Genomic DNA, 18,854 nt, shown 5'->3' with positions numbered 1-18,854 from the left:
CTCCTCCAACCGTGCGACATCGAAGACGATTCCGCAGCAAGGAGAATGTTGGTATCAGCAAAATAATTGCCTTTTAGGACTTTCCCAAGCAAGCAGTTCGGGTTATGTAACAATCTCCACCCTATCTTGGCTAGTAGAGCATCGTTGAACTTCTGGAAATCTCTCACTACAGGAAATGTGAGTATTAATAGCATCAGATTATAGCATTTTTGATAATTCTGCTATTGTATACCAACATTGGCTTTTTTAATAGCGTTTATAAATTTAAAACGCTATGTTTAGTATCGCGGGAAAATAAAAAAAATGTTGGCCGCATTAATTTGTTAATTTGTTAAGTTTGGCTCCAATAACTAGAAGAAAAAAAATATTTTACCACCAAAACAATATCTCTTCCGCCTTCGTCCTCTGCTCTTCACACCAGATGAAAGCTTTGTCTGAAATTTTAACCATTACTTCGTTCTGTCTGTATATGCTTTAGTGGTTTCTGGGCTGGTGAAAGTTTGTTACTTTCTCAGTTTCAGCTTCTTGAAATGCTTAATTGGTTTTTGGGTTGGTGATCGATTGAAGAGGGTTTGATCGATTGTTTCGGGGTTGATCAAACCCATCAACAGAGCCGCCGTTCACAGAGTCTGCTCCGGACAAGTCATCTTAGACCTCTCAGCTCGGCCATCAAGGAGCTTGTGGAGAACAGTCTCGACGCTGGAACCACCAGTATAGAAATCACCTCTGTGACTACGGCGAATACTACTTCCAAGTCATTGACAACGGCTGCGGTATTTCCCCATCCAATTTCAAGGTAACAATCTCCGAGGACGAGTCGAGTCGCCAAAATTGAATCTAGGTATATCCAATTTTTTTATTGTTTGTGCCTCAGGTTCTCGTGCTTAAGCACCACACTTCGAAATTGGAGGATTTCACAGATCTTCAGAGTTTGACTATGGTGGGTTTCAGAGGAGAAGCTCTTAGCTCTCTATGTGCATTGGGGAATCTCACAGTGGAGACGAGGACAAAGAAGGAGCAAGTGGCTACGCTCTTAACCTTTGATCATTCCGGTTTGTTGGTTGCTGAGAAGAAGACTGCGCGCCAAATTGGCTAAGAAATTGTGGAAGAGGGTGAAGCTTCCTAGGAACTACGAGAAGGCTTTTGAAACCATTGACAAGCATTGGGTAAGTGAGCTTACCGTGTACATATATTGATGCAACAAGAGTGGAGGTTTTATTCTGTTTCTTTTGGTGGTGTGTGTGGTTTTATTCTGTTGGTGTTTCTATGTCTCTTTTGGTGGGTTTTGTAGATATCAGATACCACTTGCATTGGTGGGGTTGTTAGCAAGTTTAGCACTTTGGGAGTTGTTCAAGTACTGTAGTGACACCAATCTATCTGCATTCTTGGGTTTGTTTTGTTTGTTCACTGCTATTTTCAGTTACTTGGAGCCTCTTGCAGTTGCTATAGATAAAGAGAAGTGGAGCATGTGTGTTTACTCAAAGTGAAACTGAGTTTGATGGAGATTGTTGAGTTGGATATGGCTTCTCCTTTCTTCTCTCTCTCTCTCTCGCAGGATTGGTTTTCTTCATGGTTCAGCATCATCATCAACAACAAGATCCATCTCAGCTAATACTTGTATGTCTTTCTCTCCTTTTCAAAGCTTTTTCTTTTCTCTTAAAGCAATGGATTGATTTCTGAGATTTGAGTTTTGCTCTAACTACAATAGACTCGTGAAAAATTATGAATCTCTTTATTAGTTTGGTCTCTATCTATGGAATCAGTGTCTTTGAACTCTTTTTTCTGGTCAACGAAAGTGTGCTCCCAAAGTTGCCGAAGTGTTGATTTGAAATAGGAGATTGAGGCTAACTTCTACTTTGCTAGTCAGCTGTATTGTGGCTATTTGTTTAGTTGTTCCTTTCTTTGGCAGAGTCGGAGATCCAGCAGCACTAAGACAGGTCCAAGACAGATTGAGAAGCAGAATTCAAGGTGGAGGACCTCGTGAAGCTTTAAATGGAGATGCATGTTACTGAGGATAATGGAGACAAAGGGATAATTGGAGATTAATTCTTGATTTGTAGATCAACTCTATGGTTAAAATGATAATCGAGTTTGTAATTTGTTATATGTTTGAGTGTAAAACTGCATTTGATTGTATTTTTATTTATATTTTAATTGTAGCAAAAGTTTGTATTTTAATTTATATGTTTTGTGTGTAAAATTAAAAGATAAAAAATGATAATTAGAGTTTTGATTTGTAATATTTATATATATAATAGTTTATATATTTGGTGTATTTCAAGCCCTAAACCCCAGACATAAAATCATACTTCAATCTCCAAACCTCAAAACTTAACCCCAAATCCTTCAAACCCTAAACCCCAAACCTTAGTATATAACTAAATTATATAGAACATTTTAAATTTAAATTATATGTTTCTTTAAAAATATATAACTATATAGGTCATAAGTTTTAATACAAAACTATAAATCTAATAGCATAAACACACATACTTTTAGCACCAAACCCTATATCATAAACACTAATCCTTACATTCTAATAATCTAAGTAGTGGACTAAAATATATTCCTTATGCAAAATTGTAACTTTATATTTTTTTCAAACTATATTTTTAGTTTTTAACTTAACCACAATTCTTTTTAAACCATAATTCCAATTTACATACCCCAACCATTAATAACATACTAAACTATAGACATATACATATATCATAACCCAAATTAATCATATACCCTAAAGTATTAACTAAAGATCTTAAAGTGTTTCAAAAAAAAAGTGTTTCAAAAAGAAAATAACTAAAGATCTTAAAACTCTAAATGTATACCATAAATTATATACCCTAAATCATATCTATATCATATACTCTAAACTCATACCTTTAAACTATAACTTTTAAATACAAAAATAAATATAATCAATAATTAGAAGAAGAAAAACTTTATATAAATCTAACAAGTATACAATACCTACAAAATATATTAAAAAAACAATCTTAACCTCATAATATACATACATATATATATATATATATATATATATATACCTAAACTCTAAACCCATAATCCAAATATATAAACTATTAAATAACATAAAAGAGAGAAAAAGAAACATTATCATTGAGACATTGACCAATAATACAACACTACGCGGATCACAAACATTTACCATTGGATTAGATTTAATCCAACGGACTAAATCTAACAATACTTTCTCTCTCTCTCTCTTTTTCTCTGTGTCGTAGACTCTTTGCCTATCTCTTTGTCTTCGTTTTTTTTCTTTCTGAAAACTCATCTCTCCATAGATTTTCTTTCGATATCTATTAACAAAATCAAAACTTGTTTCATTCTTCCTCATTCATCTTCTTCATATTTTTCTCAATCTAAACATATTCTTCAAGCCATGGCTGTAGGAAGACATGACAACGACGCTAGATCTGTCTCTTCGTTACTTCTCCTTTTACTTCTCCGTCCATTGCCGACTCGGTTTCCCATCCCCAAATCCAATCAAGGTATGATCGAATATTTTTTCTTTGTTCTTTCTGTTAGATTCTCTTCCCACAGAGATTAGTTTTAATGGAAAAAGAACAAACTTTGTTTTCTTCATACTTTTGTGGTTTGGGTTTACTGAAGCTATGCTGCTTTCTAATATGTCTCGATTGGTTTTTCAATTTCGCTACGCTATTTGTAACAAAAAAAAATCAACTTTAATGGCATCGTCTTCATCAGTAGAAGAATGCTTTTACTTCTTCTTTATTTTTTGTGCATCTGTGTGATTTCATTCAGTCATATTCTTCTACCCCTTTTCTGATTTTTTTATTTACTATAACACCCCACATTGGTTCTTTCTGTTGTTAGGATGGTGGTCTTATGAAGTACCTAAGTGTTACTCGTCCTCTGTTTTTTCTGTGGTGATGCGGGGACTAGGTGATGCAACGACAACATTCTGGAGGCGGCTTCTCTGGAGGCTGGAGGCTAGAGGCTAGAGGCGGAGGATTAGGGTTGCAGGTGGAGGCTGTGCTGGTGTAGATGTGCGGAGCAAGAATAAAAAGAGAAGAGGGAGAAGATAAGAGACGTAAGGAAGACGAAGAAGCTGGAAGAGGAAGGTGACGACAGAGCGGCGTAGATTAGGTTTAGTTTTGTTTGGTTTATTAGGTTTGGTTTAGATAGGGTTAGTTAATAAACCGGGTTTGTTTGTAAACCAATATTAAGAAATAAACCGATATTAACTATAAACCAATTATTTGTTTTTTTTTTCATCAAACCAATTATTTGTATACTGATATTGATTAATAAATAAAAATTTAATTTTTAATTATGAAAGAATTTTCGGTTTAATTTTGAATTATTTGATTATGAATTATGTTTTGGTAGATTATGTTTATGTGTAGTTTTTATTTTTTTTATTTTAAATAAAATTTTAGATAATAAAAAAATAAATTAATAACATGAAACATTTGCTATCGTTGTTTATTTAACTATAGCATTCGAAAGATCCGCTATTAAAAGTGTCGGACCTATTATAACGGGCGATGTCAGAGCGTTTAAGGAAACGCTATTGTATATGATTCATAGTGTTTTCCGTCCGCTATTACTACCCATATTTCCTGTAGTGTCTCAAACCAAGGCCTCCCGCAGCTTTTGGTTTTGCTAGTCAATCCCATGATACCCATACCATTTTCCGGGCGATCTCGTTGTTATCCCACCAGAACCGAGTAACTATAGACTGGATTCTTTTGCAGAGTGATACTGGCATTTTGAAGGATGACATGGGGTAAGAGAGGATCGCCGACAAGACGCTTTGTAGCATCACCAGTTTTCCTGCCTATGAAATAAATTTATTTGACCAACCCCGGGCCTTCTGCTTGATCCAATCTACGTATGAAGAGAAGATATTACATTTCTTACGTCCAACATGCTCAGGTAGTCCCATGTACTTTCCGACCCCTCCCTCTTTTTGGATTGGGAGAAAATTCTTAATCGAGTCCTTTTGAGCAGTTGATATCCTTTTAGAGAAGGTGATAGCTGATTTCTCGGTGTTAATTGACTGGCCCAAAGCCTCTTCGTAGCTGTTCCAGAGAGCTGTTAGCGCCTCACAGCTGCTTTCATTTGCATCAAGAAAGAATATTGTATCGTCCGCAAAGAGAAGGTGGTTGATCCTGGGACATCCTCTTGCGACTTTGACACCTTGGATTAATTCTTCTTCTTGTACTCTGTTACATAATCCATAGAGAACTTCGCTACACATAAGGATATGTAGGGAGGGAGGGGGTCGCCTTGACGAATCCCTCGACTCGGTACTACTTTCCCTCTAGGCAAGCCGTTACTGAGGAAAGAGTATGTAACAGAAGAAATACATTGTATTATCAAACTGATTAGCCTGCGGTGGAATCCCAACCGAGCCAATACTAATGTGATGAAATCCCATTCGAGCTGGTCATATGCGTTGCTCATGTCCGTTTTAACCGCTATAGCACATCGCTGCTCCGCTTTAGAGATTTTTAGATAGTGGAGCACTTCATGCGTAATAAGTATATTATCACCAATTGCTCGGCCATGGACAAAGACAGATTGGTTCTCAGATATGAGCTTGTCCATCGATGGCTGAAGTCTTCGGGTTAACAGCTTCGAGTAGATCTTGTAATAAACATTACAGAGAGCAATGGGATGATAGTTGGAGATCTTCTGTGGGTTTGTGATCTTTGGGATCAACCGAATATGTGTGTCATTAACACCATATGGAGGGGCGCACCGTTAAAAATCCTTGCACTGCGCTGACTATATCAGGGCCTATTTTGTCCCAATGTGTATGGAAAAATCCCGCAGATAAACCGTCCGGGCCAGTAGCCTTGTCGGCATGAATGGAGAAAGCCGCCACCCGGATCTCTAGAGCAGTCGGTATGTTTGTTAGAATTGCATTATCCTCCTCGATGATAATAGGACTCAAGGCTCTATTGATTGTTGTTGCACTATCGCCCGGGCTTGAAGAGAACATAGACTCAAAGTAATCTAGAATGATCTGGACAATCTCTTCATCCTTGTAGACCATCTGTCCATCGTTCCTCTCCAAGACAACAAGCATTTCTCCTCTTTCTAGCTTTTGTAATGGCATGAAAAAATTCAGTGTTGCGATCACCCAATTTAAGCCAAAGTAACCGGCTTCTTTGTTTCCAAAATTCCTCCTCGACTAAATAAGCAGAGTTGAGTTGGGAATAGTCAATATATATATATATATATATATATATATATATATATATATTGTGTAATACCATTTCGAATAATGTGTATGAAAATGTCATTGTATTCCTATAATTAAGAAAAAATTTACTAAAGTATATCACAATTTTAGTTTAGAATATAAGAATAGTATTTTTATATTTCTTCTAAGATATGTATATCTTTTTAAAAACGATAAATGACATCTTTTAAAAAAAAAATATATATATATATATATATATATATGTGTGTATTAAATTACAAATGATGTCATATTCATATATGATGAACCATCACCAAAAGAGAAAAGCAAATTATATAGGTGTAATATAATTGTATAAACCACTCTTGATTCACCATGCTCCATTTCCCGCCATTTACTCAAGCAAGAACCATCTTCACTGCCGCCATTGTTGAGCCAATCAAGAATTAATAGCCGAAACCATGAGATGGTCTTCCTCCTTAGAATCACAACAAGTCGATGTGGTCAACAATTCAAATAAAAACCAATATATAAACTGACACTCGATTGGCACTTGTTTTACAAGATAACTAGGGTGAGATCTGCGCCCTGTGCGGGGTTAGATAAGCCTTTTAAAAAAATTAAAGTTTGAAATTTTATTTTTAAATATTATGTATTTTATAAAATTAAACAATATAATGTAGAAATATTAAATTTTAATAAATGTAATATAATCGTTCAGTACATAAGATATTGAATTTTTTTTTGGAAATATGAAATATTGTTTTCCTGTTCTGAATAGATCATAGGAAATTATCTAGAATTTAGAAATACATATTTTAAAAAAATGGAATATAATCTATATACATGATATATTTGCCAATATTGTCATTCTTGTATATATTAGTTTATATTTCGAAGAATTTGGTCTATATAATAATTATGTTTTTGTTGTGCCTTAATTCACAATTGTCTAAAATTATGAATAAATAATTTTGTTTAAATGTAAAAAAAAATCATGTTACACTTAAAAAGGATAATGGCCTCTAATATAACACGGTATACGTCCACTGTTTTTATGTTTAATATTATACTTGTTCGATCAATTATAAATGTCATTTAAATATATATATATATATATATATATATATATATATATATATATATATAGGTTTATCTAATTTAAAAGTAATTATGAGAAAAAGATATTATAGGTAATCTCCAATGCCTCGAAATTTGGAAAACTATTTGAAACATATATATTCGTAATCCCTAATTTACTGATCTTATAACAAAATATATAGAAAGTGAAAAGAATGCAACTAATTTCGTATGCAAATATTGGAGAAACGAATCTAGTTAGTTCTTAGTTCACTCACTATTTAATATTTGTCAAAATTCGATTTCCATATGCAAAACAAATTTGGAAAATCTTCGTAAATATCATTTCAAAATATAGAAAATGGAAAGGAAGAGAATAATCAAAATTCGATTTCGAAATAAAAAGATCATAATTCACTCTCTATTTAATATGAGTCGAAATTCGATTTCCATATACACAACAAATTTACAAAATCTTCTTATAAATCATTTCAAATTATAGAAAGTGGAAATAAATGAAATAATCACGTGGACCATACACTCGAATCCCAAAATTGACTACTTTTCTTTTATACATATGCGGACATGAAACTATGTATAAGGAACATACGAATATGTAAGTCTGTCCAATGGCAATAGCTGTAATATCCTAAGGTGAATAAGCCTTTTTTCATAAAACGTCTAAAAAGGAACCTCATGCCGCCACGTCGTCAAAATGGCATACTCATTAATATAATACTCTTTAAAAATTGTTTTTTATTTTTGCTTCCATTTTAATACTAAGGGGATTTGTTATAGCCTTTCATGTTCTTCTCGTATTCAACTTTGCACTTTTCAGCCTATGCAACATAAACTGTCTTCTTGTGCATTATTGTGAAATGAAAGTATTAGACTTAGTTTAAGAACATATCAACTGAGATAATAACACAATTGGAAGACGGGTGTCACACACTGACACACATGGGAGTCTAATTACTGACGTGACAGCTTAGAATGAGCGAGATAAGCGGTCTCTTCACATAAATGAAAATAATAAAAATTTAAAAATAAATAATTTTATTTACTTAAAATGATACTTAAGTTATATTTAAAATCATAATTTAGATAGATTTTTATTTTAAGATATATTAAATTAAATTGCATAAATAAAATTATATAATTTGTTTATAATTATCAAAATATAAAACTGAACAAAATTTCTAAAAAATTTAAATATCAAAAATAAATAAATGATATTACAATTAAAGTTTTATTTAAAAAATATTGTATAAATTTTTTGAAAATCTTGTTTAATAATAAAAATGGTCTGATTATAAAACATACTTAAATAATATTTCGAAATTTTAAATTTTTTTATATTTCTATTATCATATTATATAGTGAAACGTTTGAATAAATTTATTTTAATGATGATTTACCATATTATCAAAAGTTACCAAAAATTGAAATTAACATTAAATGTTGTATACCATGTCACATTTAACGATAAGACATGCATCAATTATAATATGTCATGTCCCTTTTTTTGGTTAAAATGATTGTCGAAATGATATGCGTAAATCAATTCACAAATAATGTCTAGAGGATTTTATAGGTGGTATCGACTAACATATGTTTATATAAGAGAAAAGTTAGTAAGCTAGATGAGGACAATCATATATAAACATGATAATTGGATTGCATATGTACGTAAGAAAAAATCTAGCTAAACTTTCACCATAACAATAGATAGGCTACAATATAATAGTTCATGTTCAGTGTACAAGTTTATCTGGTATAACCATATCAAACAATCCTATGTCTGATTTTGTTTGATATTTCACATTTCATCCCTCAAAATAAAGACCACATTCATTTTGTATATTCTTTTTAGAACGTTTCTTCCAATTGTAGGGTTTGTTTCGGTTTCAGTTAGTTTTATTGAGAATGCTCTTTCAGTTTTCTACAACATCAAAAGTTCCATAATCTTCTGATTCTCTTTTACTAAAAAGCTCCTATTTCGACTTAAAGGATCTTGTTCCAGTTCGAAGGGTTGTTTTTGGTCTTCTCGCAGATTTCTTGTCAAAAAGTTTTGATACCAATTGTTGAGATTGTGAAATCGTATGTTCAACTTTCTATTGTCCGATTAGTACGATATTATCCGATTTGAGTTTAACAGACAAATCCACATAAATTTACTTTTAGATTTCTTCCAAAAATTTTTGTTACTAATTAGATTAGATTGACATTTCTCTATATATTATACTCGATTTTGTCTAACTTTTAATGTAAGAATTTGTTTGATATCTCACATAACTATTGGAAATTAATAGGTCAATTCAAAGAGCAATCTCATTTATTAAAAAATTAAACATTCATTTGCACCCAATGCTTTGTGAGATTTTAAATTAAATACATTTCTCTATATAAAATAATTATGGAAATAATATTATACTTTTATCTATGTTTCCAAATAACACAATAACTAATATTATGTCTAAACAGTATAAAACTTTATAATTGATTAAAACATTCAAGTAATTTATGAAAGTAAAAAAATAAGTATGAATTTTTTTGAAGGTTTAGATAACATAAATTAATTTCAGTCAATATCAACTCGATTAAATTAATGTATATGAATTTATAATTGAAATTTTATCAAAACATCAAAATATTTCATACAATTAATCAAATAAATTACGTAGATTTATTAAAAATCATAATAAAAATAGTTGAAATAACTAAAAATTAAATTAAATAATATATATATATATATAAAAGAATATTTAGTAAATGTAAATTATATATATTTATTTAAATACACTAAAATAAAAATGTTAAAACATTTTGATTTCGTAAATTATATTTTGTTAAAAATATTATCGTTCTTTAAAAATTTATATGACTGAAACAACAAATAATCTACTTGGTTGTGAGGGTCCGATAGAAAAAAACACACTAAATGATTAACAAAATCCATATGCAAATCTCTACTTATATCTATCTACATATGTTTTGTGGGGTCAATTCTTTCAAACAAATCAGAATGATTTCATAAAAATGTATGTGGAAATAAAGCTATAGAACATTGTATAGCTAACTGAATAAAATTTACAACCATTTTAATCAATTAAATCTTATTTTTATGTTATAATTGAGATAAGATGACAAAAATATTATAACTGAAATGTATAGAGCATAAGAATATTTATAAGAAATGTAACTAATATAATATATATATATATATATATATATGAACACAAAAATGTATTCATGTTTTATATTTTAGCAACATCATTTTTTGTATGCACTCACCTACAATCTAATAAACCATTATATAATTTATTCAAGTAACATAGTAATTCAATAATAGCCATTGCATATATATATAAAATATACATTAAACTATATTGTACAACAAATATAATATCAAAAATAATTATGAAATGTTCAAAATATATTATCTGAAGATAAATGCTTAACACTAGTTATAAACAAAAAAAAGAAATTAAACTGATTATAATATGAATCAAACTTTTAACAAAATAAATTAAACAAAGCAATTATAATTATGTTAATTAGTCCACATAAAATAAATATTATAGAACTAAAATCTCTCTTAACACAAAATAACGTTCAATTAATTTAGAAAATTTTTAATCAATTTAAAAAAAATCCTACATTACTGTATATATGATGAGGATATAAAAAAGGATTGGCATCTTTTTATTATTTTTATCTTAAAGTTTGCGATCTAAAAGTTATAACCGAAGTTAGGAAATAGTCGATCCTTGATCCCATTGTACACCTCTGCACCGTCCGGAATCACACGATCAATATTCTGTTCATCATTCCCGTACATAAAACCATGATTATGGTTAACCGGGAAACTCGGCAGCTTAGAGAGTCCAGTCATATAGAGCTGTGTCATATCAGGGTGTGGCTCCAAAGAAGCATAGCAATACTGACAGGCCGAAGAGGAAGAAGGCAGCTTGCGTAACCGAGGGGGTTGAGACGCTGAAAAACCAGAACGGTTCCTTGGACCGGACCTATTGCTACTGCGTCCAGTTGGTATAGGGTGGTTGTGTTTTCCATCGTATGTAGTCACCAGTAACTTCACATCGTCTGCTCCTCTCTCCACATGCTTCTTCACATTGCACCCCCCATATGTGCATTTGAAGTAACTCCTGTGAAAACCATTTATATCATAATCAAATATACATACATATATATAGAGAGAGATTTAGCATCGAAGATCTAGTTTTTTCCAAATGCCTGACTAATTTTGGAGTGAACAATTCTCTTGCTTAAAGAGTATCCCACAATTAGATGCACCAATGATCAAATATTTGTTCTAAAGAGTTTCCCACAAATACACCACATATCATATATATTTTAAAAAGATGATGACCTCGGATTTGGATTCCCATTGACAATTTTTCGACCGTATTTTCTCCATTGATAACCATCGTCGGGATTGTCTTCTTCGCATTCCATCCGAAGTATAACCCTTTCTTCTTTTCTTGTTCTTTTGGCTCCAAACATGTCTGATACCTCATATTTCCTGCAAGAGAATTAATTGTGTAATTAAGGTTCATTTAGTTAAAATGCTAAGCTTAGTATTACTTGTATATTTTTAGTAAACTTTGGACCTTCTCTTTCGAGGTGGAAGTTCATCAACACTGTCATCTTTTTCATCTACATTTTCGTCTTCCTTGTATTCTTCGTCCTCACTGTCGAGGGAGATGATGTTCATGATATCGGTTTCAGCAGCGACCTCATCAGATTCAAAAGTAGTGGCTAAAGGAGCACCAATGAAATCAACATGAGATTCATGAGATGGGACATAAACAGACTCTTCCGCTGGACTATCATAAAAGCCTGTTTCACATGTAAAAAGAAAAATATAAGGAAAAAAAGAACGAAAAATGGAAGCAAAACTGACAACAAGCAACTCTATAACCTTCATGATGAGGCATGTGGTCAAAGTTCATCGGCTGATGAGGAACATCGTTGTTGAATATCATCGGCGTTACATAGTCGCCACCAGAACTTCCCACCATCTCCGGAGGCCCGTCATTGGCGATTGGATACTGAGTGATATGCTAAAACATTTCATAGGTGAAGAAAAAGGGAAATGATAGATTATGTATTCACCGAGATATAATATCTACTTTTTATATTTTTTAAGACTTATACGTTTTAAAAATAATATATGGAATTGTATTCCAAAATATTTGTTCATGTACATTTTCATTCAACTTTTTATTATATGATTATATGTGGCGTTGTTATTTACCTGTGAAAAAGAATTAGAGAACATTTTTGGAGACTGCAACTGTGCAGATGAGCTAAATTCTGGAGAGATTGCGATGAGAGGAGAAGGAACATTAGTCTGGCTTCTAGAAGCAGCTAATGGACTCATGATGCTCTCTGTCTCTAGTGGTGGAACATTAAATCCTATTCTTGAAGATACTCTCTCGAGACTGGATCTTTGTTCAGACTGGTTGTCAGTTGATAAGTTAGTTTGAGGGAAGATCTGGCTGATCGGATTAAGACCATTGTCAGGTTGCTCCAGGATCGCTCGTATTGTTTCATCACAATCACTCATTTTGGAGGGAGTCCAAAACATCATTTTTGATGGGAGGGGGAAACCTGAGATGTCAAGAAACACACAAAAACTAAAACAAAAAGAATAGTTTAAGAACTTTGAATGATTGGATAATAATGAAAAATGACTTAGTTACATATAGATGTAAAGATCAACCATTTTTTAAAGAGACCATACACTGAAAACATTCATTTAAGATATTATGTCTGGAGTCAAAAATTCAAACATTGTTTGTTTAACTGTACTAGAAGAAAGAACGTGGATAAGCCCATTTAATAGCTAAAGTAGGACCTCCAAATCTTATTTATCATAATTGTATCCACCCGCATGGTTGTTTAACCCTTTGTAAAATGATCTAGTATAATCTCTTCAATCAATATAAATGAAAGTTCGACAGAAAAAAATAGATGTAGAGGAGAAACCTTTTCTTCAGAGAAAGCTAGCTGAAAAATATGATGAAAAAGAAAGAGATGTGTATGCTGCAAGGAGAGAGTTGGTATTATTATAGTAAAATTGAACAATTTTATTCTGGTAATTGCACCCCAAAAAAAAAATATTTTGGTAACAATTTATATGGTCAAACAAGTGTCAATGTCTAATTTTAATTATTTCTTTCTTTCTTTCTGGTTATATGAGAGGTGTATACTTGGTTTGGTTTTATCAAAACAATACAAAAACTAATGGAGAAACATAAGATTTAGTTTTTCCTGTATCTGAAAATATATCAAGAGTGTTAAGAGTATTATTTTTGTTAAATTTAAATTCAGTATATTAGATTATATTTGACTAATTTATATATATATATATATATATATATATATAATGATGCTTAAAACAATTTATTTGAACCCGATTGTGTTTATATTTTACTATATAATAAATAGTTTAGTTAATTATTAAAATATTTTAGAGATTTCGTTAATTAAATCTATGTTCAACGATTTTCACAAGAGAGGAAATTGGTCTATTAGACAATTCTTTTAGACAATAAAAATTATAGTTTATATATTTCTGTTTTCAACTCAATCATAAAACATTTCTTTTAATAAATTTTATTTTTTATTTAGTTGCACATATGATTAGTGATTTTCAATAGATTTTGCTTACATTATGGGTTTCCTTCATTTTAGAGAATTTTTCTTGTTTTTTTTAATTTTTCATTTTCAGATTAAACAAGCTAAAAATATCAAATCCGTCTCCAACAATATTAAATTATAGTTTATAATAAATTTAATGTAACTGAAATCTGGAACATCAAATTAATAAATGTTATATAGTAGACTGTACTAATAAGCGTATCACGATAATTTTATATTTCTTAATGGTTAAAAAATTATAAGAAAGAAGTTCTAAGTCATATATATTTAGTTAGTTTTTTGTTAAAAAAAATATTTAGTTAGTTTTTGATCGAACGGTTAATTTGTCAATAAGTAATCATATTTCAAGTTAATTTTTGGTTCAGTTTCAAAACAGTGGTATGTTTTAGTTGTTAACACAACTGTAGAAATATCTTTAGGAATATTATTTCTATATATTATTATATTCTTTACTTAAAAAGTCAATATCATATATAGACAAACAGATATTGACCGAGGAATATGATGTATGCATAAATTTTTAAAGATAATACCATCACCCACAAACTAAGTAAGTATAAGAATTTAGGACTCAGGAATATATTCTATATTATGTAGATAAGGTATCCCCTTTATTAGTATTAAAATAGAATCATTCCTACAAAGTAACCTTATTCTCATATATTATTAACCAAAATGCCATTTTCTATGTGGCAACACCATATTCATTTTAACACTTTATAATTAAAAACCCTCTCCTTGCTGGATTTATTACATACATTACCATTATTCATTAAATTTTAGCTTAACATAATAGTCGATGTCATTTACTATATAATATCACATTTTCATAGTCGATGTCATTTTAATGTTTGTAGTCCAAGAAAAAACGAGATACTAACGAAACCTGTTTATGTATTAAATCACGAAACCTATTATCTAATATAACATGTTTTAATATCAACCTTCTTAGTATGTTTTCGAATAACCATCTTAGTATATTTCGTCAACATATATTGGATACACATTCTTAGGGCGAAACATGATCTTTGTTAAATTATTTTTCCTTTTAGGAAATATATCTTCTCTCACATGTAACCTCCTATACTCCTATTAGATGATCCAAGTGTTTTACTCAATAGACAAACTTTGTGTTGTTTTGCTATCGTTTTTGCCTAGTCCATTCCGTTTTGTAATTAGTTTTGAAATATTATTATATATTAATATATTCAGTTATTGTTTATAAAATGAAAAATAAATATTATATCCTCTTTTATCTATTATATAATCACAATCAATCATATTAAAAGAAAATTATTATATGATCTAAATATTTTAAAATATCTTAATTTTCAAAAACTTTATGAAAATATTTTCACTAATTTTGTTATTAGCAAATCACTGTTATTATGCATTAATATATATTCAGTTGTTATTTATAAAATTAAAAATATTAATTATATCCTACTTTTATCTATTTTATAATCATAATAATTCATATTAAAAATTATTATATAAAATATGATAAAAATATATAAATTTAAAAAATTATATTAAATTAAAAAAATTATAATTTAATTTTCATAAATATAAAATATTATGTTTAAAATATGATGACATAACAGCTTAAAATTAGGAGACCATTTAACACATATATTAAAATTAACATATTTTAAACTTATGTATATGCAATATTTATGTAAAATGAATAAACGTAAAAATATTGCTAAAGGAAAAATAATTTTGAAGGACGGTTAAAATTTTAACATAAACTAAATACAAAATAATTTCAAATATATTTTTTCAGTCACATAGTAATATGTTTGATAACTAAATGCGAATACAATAAGATAAATATATAAAAGGAAGCAACAAATGCATCTGATTATTTTAAATAGTTGATTATTTAGAACATGTAAACTATAAATTATTGTATTTTAAATAGTTATATAAACATTTAAATATATGATTAAAATTGATGTATACCACTAATGATGTAAGGGCTTATTGCAAAAAGTGACTCAAAACTTGAATTCAAACAGAAAACTAACCTTTTCTTTTGACTCATTTTTTTTTTGAGTTTTTAACCCCACATCTGCATTTTATCTACGAAAATGCCATTAACCTTTTTTTTTTGTTTTTCGAAAATGGCTTCTTTACTGTCTCAACCTCATTTTCTTCAAGTATTTACAATATTGCCACTGCCATGAATAGTGGGAACAACCTTGTACGAACTGTTTGGAGCTTTTAATGCCCTTTAATGCACGTAAATCTCTTTACACTCTCTCTGTTTCAATTGTTATGAACTAAAAAACATTTCTTTCACTTTCTCTCCATATTCATCCAAAAAACTGAAGCTTTTGATTCAAAATATGGTCGATGGTTGACAGAGCCATATTTCTTTCGTTTTGACTTACGGTTGCTTTCGTTTGAGGTTCTGGGTGGTTGGAGAAGACCCTGTGTGCAAACGAAGTCATCTCACCTAGTTTAAGGTACGAATTTGAATTTTTTTCAAAATCTGTTCGCGGTAGAAGACTTATAAGTAAGTCATCTGTATGTAGAAGACTTACTGATGAGTCTTCTGGTCAAACGGACGACTTAAACTAAGTCGTCCAGCTTTGTTTGTTGAAAAAAAAACAGTCCAGACGACTTATATATTAAGTCGTCTACGAGAAACATGCTAGTTTTGCATTTGACCGAATCGTGTCAGATCTTTGACTATTTCTGGACGACTTATAATTCAGTCGTCTCTCGGAAAGTTAAAATTTCAATATTTTATTAAACTAGACGACTTACGTGTAAGTCGTCTTAGGTTAGTTTGTAGTTGAAAAAATAAAACTTCATAATTTAACTTTTACCAGACGACATAATATAAGTCGTCCCGTCAGAAGACTTAATTTAAAGTCGTCCGGGAAAGCAAAGTCGTCCAGAATTTTTCCCAAATTAGTTCGTCCAAACCTTGCTTATCCCGGACGACCTTAAATTAAGTCGTCTAGCTGGACGACTTTTATTTAAGTCGTCTGGAGAAAGTTAAATTTCAAGTTTTTTTTTCAATTACAAAACTAACCTAGGACGACTTACGTGTAAGTCGTCTAGTTTGAATAAAATATTGAAACTTTTTACTTTCCAGAGACGACTGAATTATAAGTCGTCCAGAAATAGTCAAAAGATCTGACACGATTCGGTCAAATGCAAAACTAGCCCGTTTTTCGTAGACGACTTATATATAAGTCGTCTGAAATTTTTTTTTAACAAACAAAGCCGGACGACTTAGAATTAAGTCGTCCCTTTTAATTTTCAATTGCAAAAGTGACCTCTTTAGACGACTTACCTTTAAGTCTTCTGGACGACTTAAATCTAAGTCGTCTGCGATAATGTTTATTGAACTTCTTCATTTTCTCTATGTTTACTAATGTGTTTTATTTTGAAATATTTGCAGATGATATTTAAGTTACATGCAGTGTATGGAGAATGGTTTGTTGAGAGATTTTCCGTTGGGATTTTGTGGTTGATGATCTCAAAGGAGCAAGATTGTTTTATTGAATGAAGATTCACACATGCTGAACTTGTTGCAATGGCTCAAGAAGATTATAACCTGGACATGAGATCAGTGACTGTGGAGATTAGCTACTCATTACCAGCAGAAATGATGATGAACTCCAGGCAGTCCTCCCATTCATGTTACAAGTGATAGACAAGTTCGAAACTTGCTCGAGATACTCAAACGCATAGAGTATGTCTTTGTGTATCAAGCCGCAGCAAGGTGGAAACGGTTTCAGAGAAAGAGAAGAAGCTGGTGAATGGGAAGAAGATGTTTGTGATAATGATGAAGCTGGTGAATGGGAAGAAGATGTTGGTGATAATGATGAGGCTGATGAATGTTTTGAAGATGTTGGTGATAATGAGTCTGTTGAAGATGAAAATCAAGATGGGGAGGATGAAAATGGGGAGGAGGAAAATGGGAGGAGGATGCTGATAACACTATTGGTGAAACGGATCAGAATGGTGGGGATTACAGTCTTTATGGAAAGGTTCTAGATGAGGACGAGGAAGATGATGATAATATTTGTTTTGAAAAAATTGAAAAAGACATATGCTAAGACAAATGCTATTGAAGGAGGAAAATCGGATTGTACCAGCATCTATGTCAACAGAGTTTTGTTAGCAAGGATGCACTGCTTTCAGAGCTGCGGTTGACAGCAGTGAGGGGTAGGTTTTCTTTCAGAATATACAAATAACAAAAACTCTCCTTGTGGCAATATGTCGGGTTTAGCGGTTGTGGATGGAAGATCAGAGCGAGTGTGAAACATGGGCCAAACACGTTTTGGGTAACAAAGTATGTGGAAAAACATTTATGCTCAATTGGAAGACCGAATCGCTCAGCGGAGAACACTGTACTCCAAAGTTGTTGGTAGTCTTTTCATTGATCGTGTGGGATCATTGATGGGATAACTCCACAGCATATCACTGATGCAATGAAGAACATGTTTGGCATGACGCTTGATTACACCACTTCATACAGAGCACTGTTTATATGCACAGAAATTGGTGAGAGGATCAGCAGAAGAAGGGTATTCGCGTCTGCCTTCATATCTCGAGCAAATCTCCATTGCAAATCCTGATTCTATCACGGCTATAGAAACTTGATTCTAAGAAAAGATTTAAGTATCTATTTCTCTCTTTTGAGCTTCTATCAAAGGTTTTAAGTATCAGAGAAGGGTCATTGTGGTGGATGGAAACTCACCTAAGTGGAAAGTATGGAGGTGTTATGTTAGTTGCAGCCGCACAAGATGGCAATTTTCAGATATTCCATTGGCTTTTGGATCGTGGATGCTGAGATGAACCTTCTGGAGAATGGTTTTTCACAAATTGGCTAGTTGTATATCTCATGACAAGCCTCTGGTGATAGTCC

General features: G+C 31.3%; 1 protein-coding gene and 2 long non-coding RNA genes across 4 annotated transcripts; 2 read left to right on the top strand and 1 right to left on the bottom strand.

Moving 5' to 3' along the window:
- Positions 1 to 170: 170 nt before the first annotated feature.
- LOC108831397 (uncharacterized) lies at positions 171 to 2,240 on the top strand. 2 transcript variants are annotated; one of them, XR_001946351.2, is made up of 4 exons: positions 171 to 796; positions 875 to 1,166; positions 1,292 to 1,617; positions 1,910 to 2,240. It is a non-coding gene; the product is annotated as an uncharacterized LOC108831397 (long non-coding RNA). The 2 variants fall into 2 exon arrangements; XR_001946350.2 differs by having other exon boundaries at positions 875 to 1,617.
- Positions 2,241 to 3,110: 870 nt separating this feature from the next.
- On the top strand, positions 3,111 to 4,323 carry LOC108831399 (uncharacterized). Its single transcript, XR_001946352.2, has 2 exons — positions 3,111 to 3,509; positions 3,856 to 4,323. It is a non-coding gene; the product is annotated as an uncharacterized LOC108831399 (long non-coding RNA).
- Positions 4,324 to 11,009: 6,686 nt separating this feature from the next.
- Positions 11,010 to 12,866, bottom strand: LOC108821683 (probable WRKY transcription factor 10). Its single transcript, XM_018594676.2, has 5 exons — positions 12,555 to 12,866; positions 12,219 to 12,348; positions 11,908 to 12,136; positions 11,667 to 11,819; positions 11,010 to 11,442 (listed from the first exon to the last, which is right to left on the bottom strand). The coding sequence occupies exons 1-5, from the start codon at positions 12,864 to 12,866 to the stop codon at positions 11,010 to 11,012; spliced, it is 1,257 nt and encodes a 418-aa protein (XP_018450178.2).
- Positions 12,867 to 18,854: the final 5,988 nt, after the last annotated feature.

The sequence above is a fragment of the Raphanus sativus genome, chromosome 8 (assembly GCF_000801105.2).
Source record: "Raphanus sativus cultivar WK10039 chromosome 8, ASM80110v3, whole genome shotgun sequence".
In the NCBI taxonomy this organism is placed as follows: domain Eukaryota; kingdom Viridiplantae; phylum Streptophyta; class Magnoliopsida; order Brassicales; family Brassicaceae; genus Raphanus; species Raphanus sativus.
The sequence above is the reverse complement of the archived record's forward strand: the minus strand, read 5'-3'. Positions and strand labels throughout refer to the sequence as shown.

Bases quoted from the DNA above. Each gene is read 5' to 3' on its own strand.
- LOC108821683 (XM_018594676.2), bottom strand. From the start codon at position 12,866: ATGAGTGATTGTGATGAAACAATACGAGCGATCCTGGAGCAACCTGAC. The intron at 12,137-12,218 runs GTTATAGAGTTG...CATGTGAAACAG, and splicing joins CCACATGCCTCATCATGAAG to GCTTTTATGATAGTCCAGCG. The intron at 11,443-11,666 runs GTCATCATCTTT...TGGTTTTCACAG, and splicing joins AATGGGAATCCAAATCCGAG to GAGTTACTTCAAATGCACAT.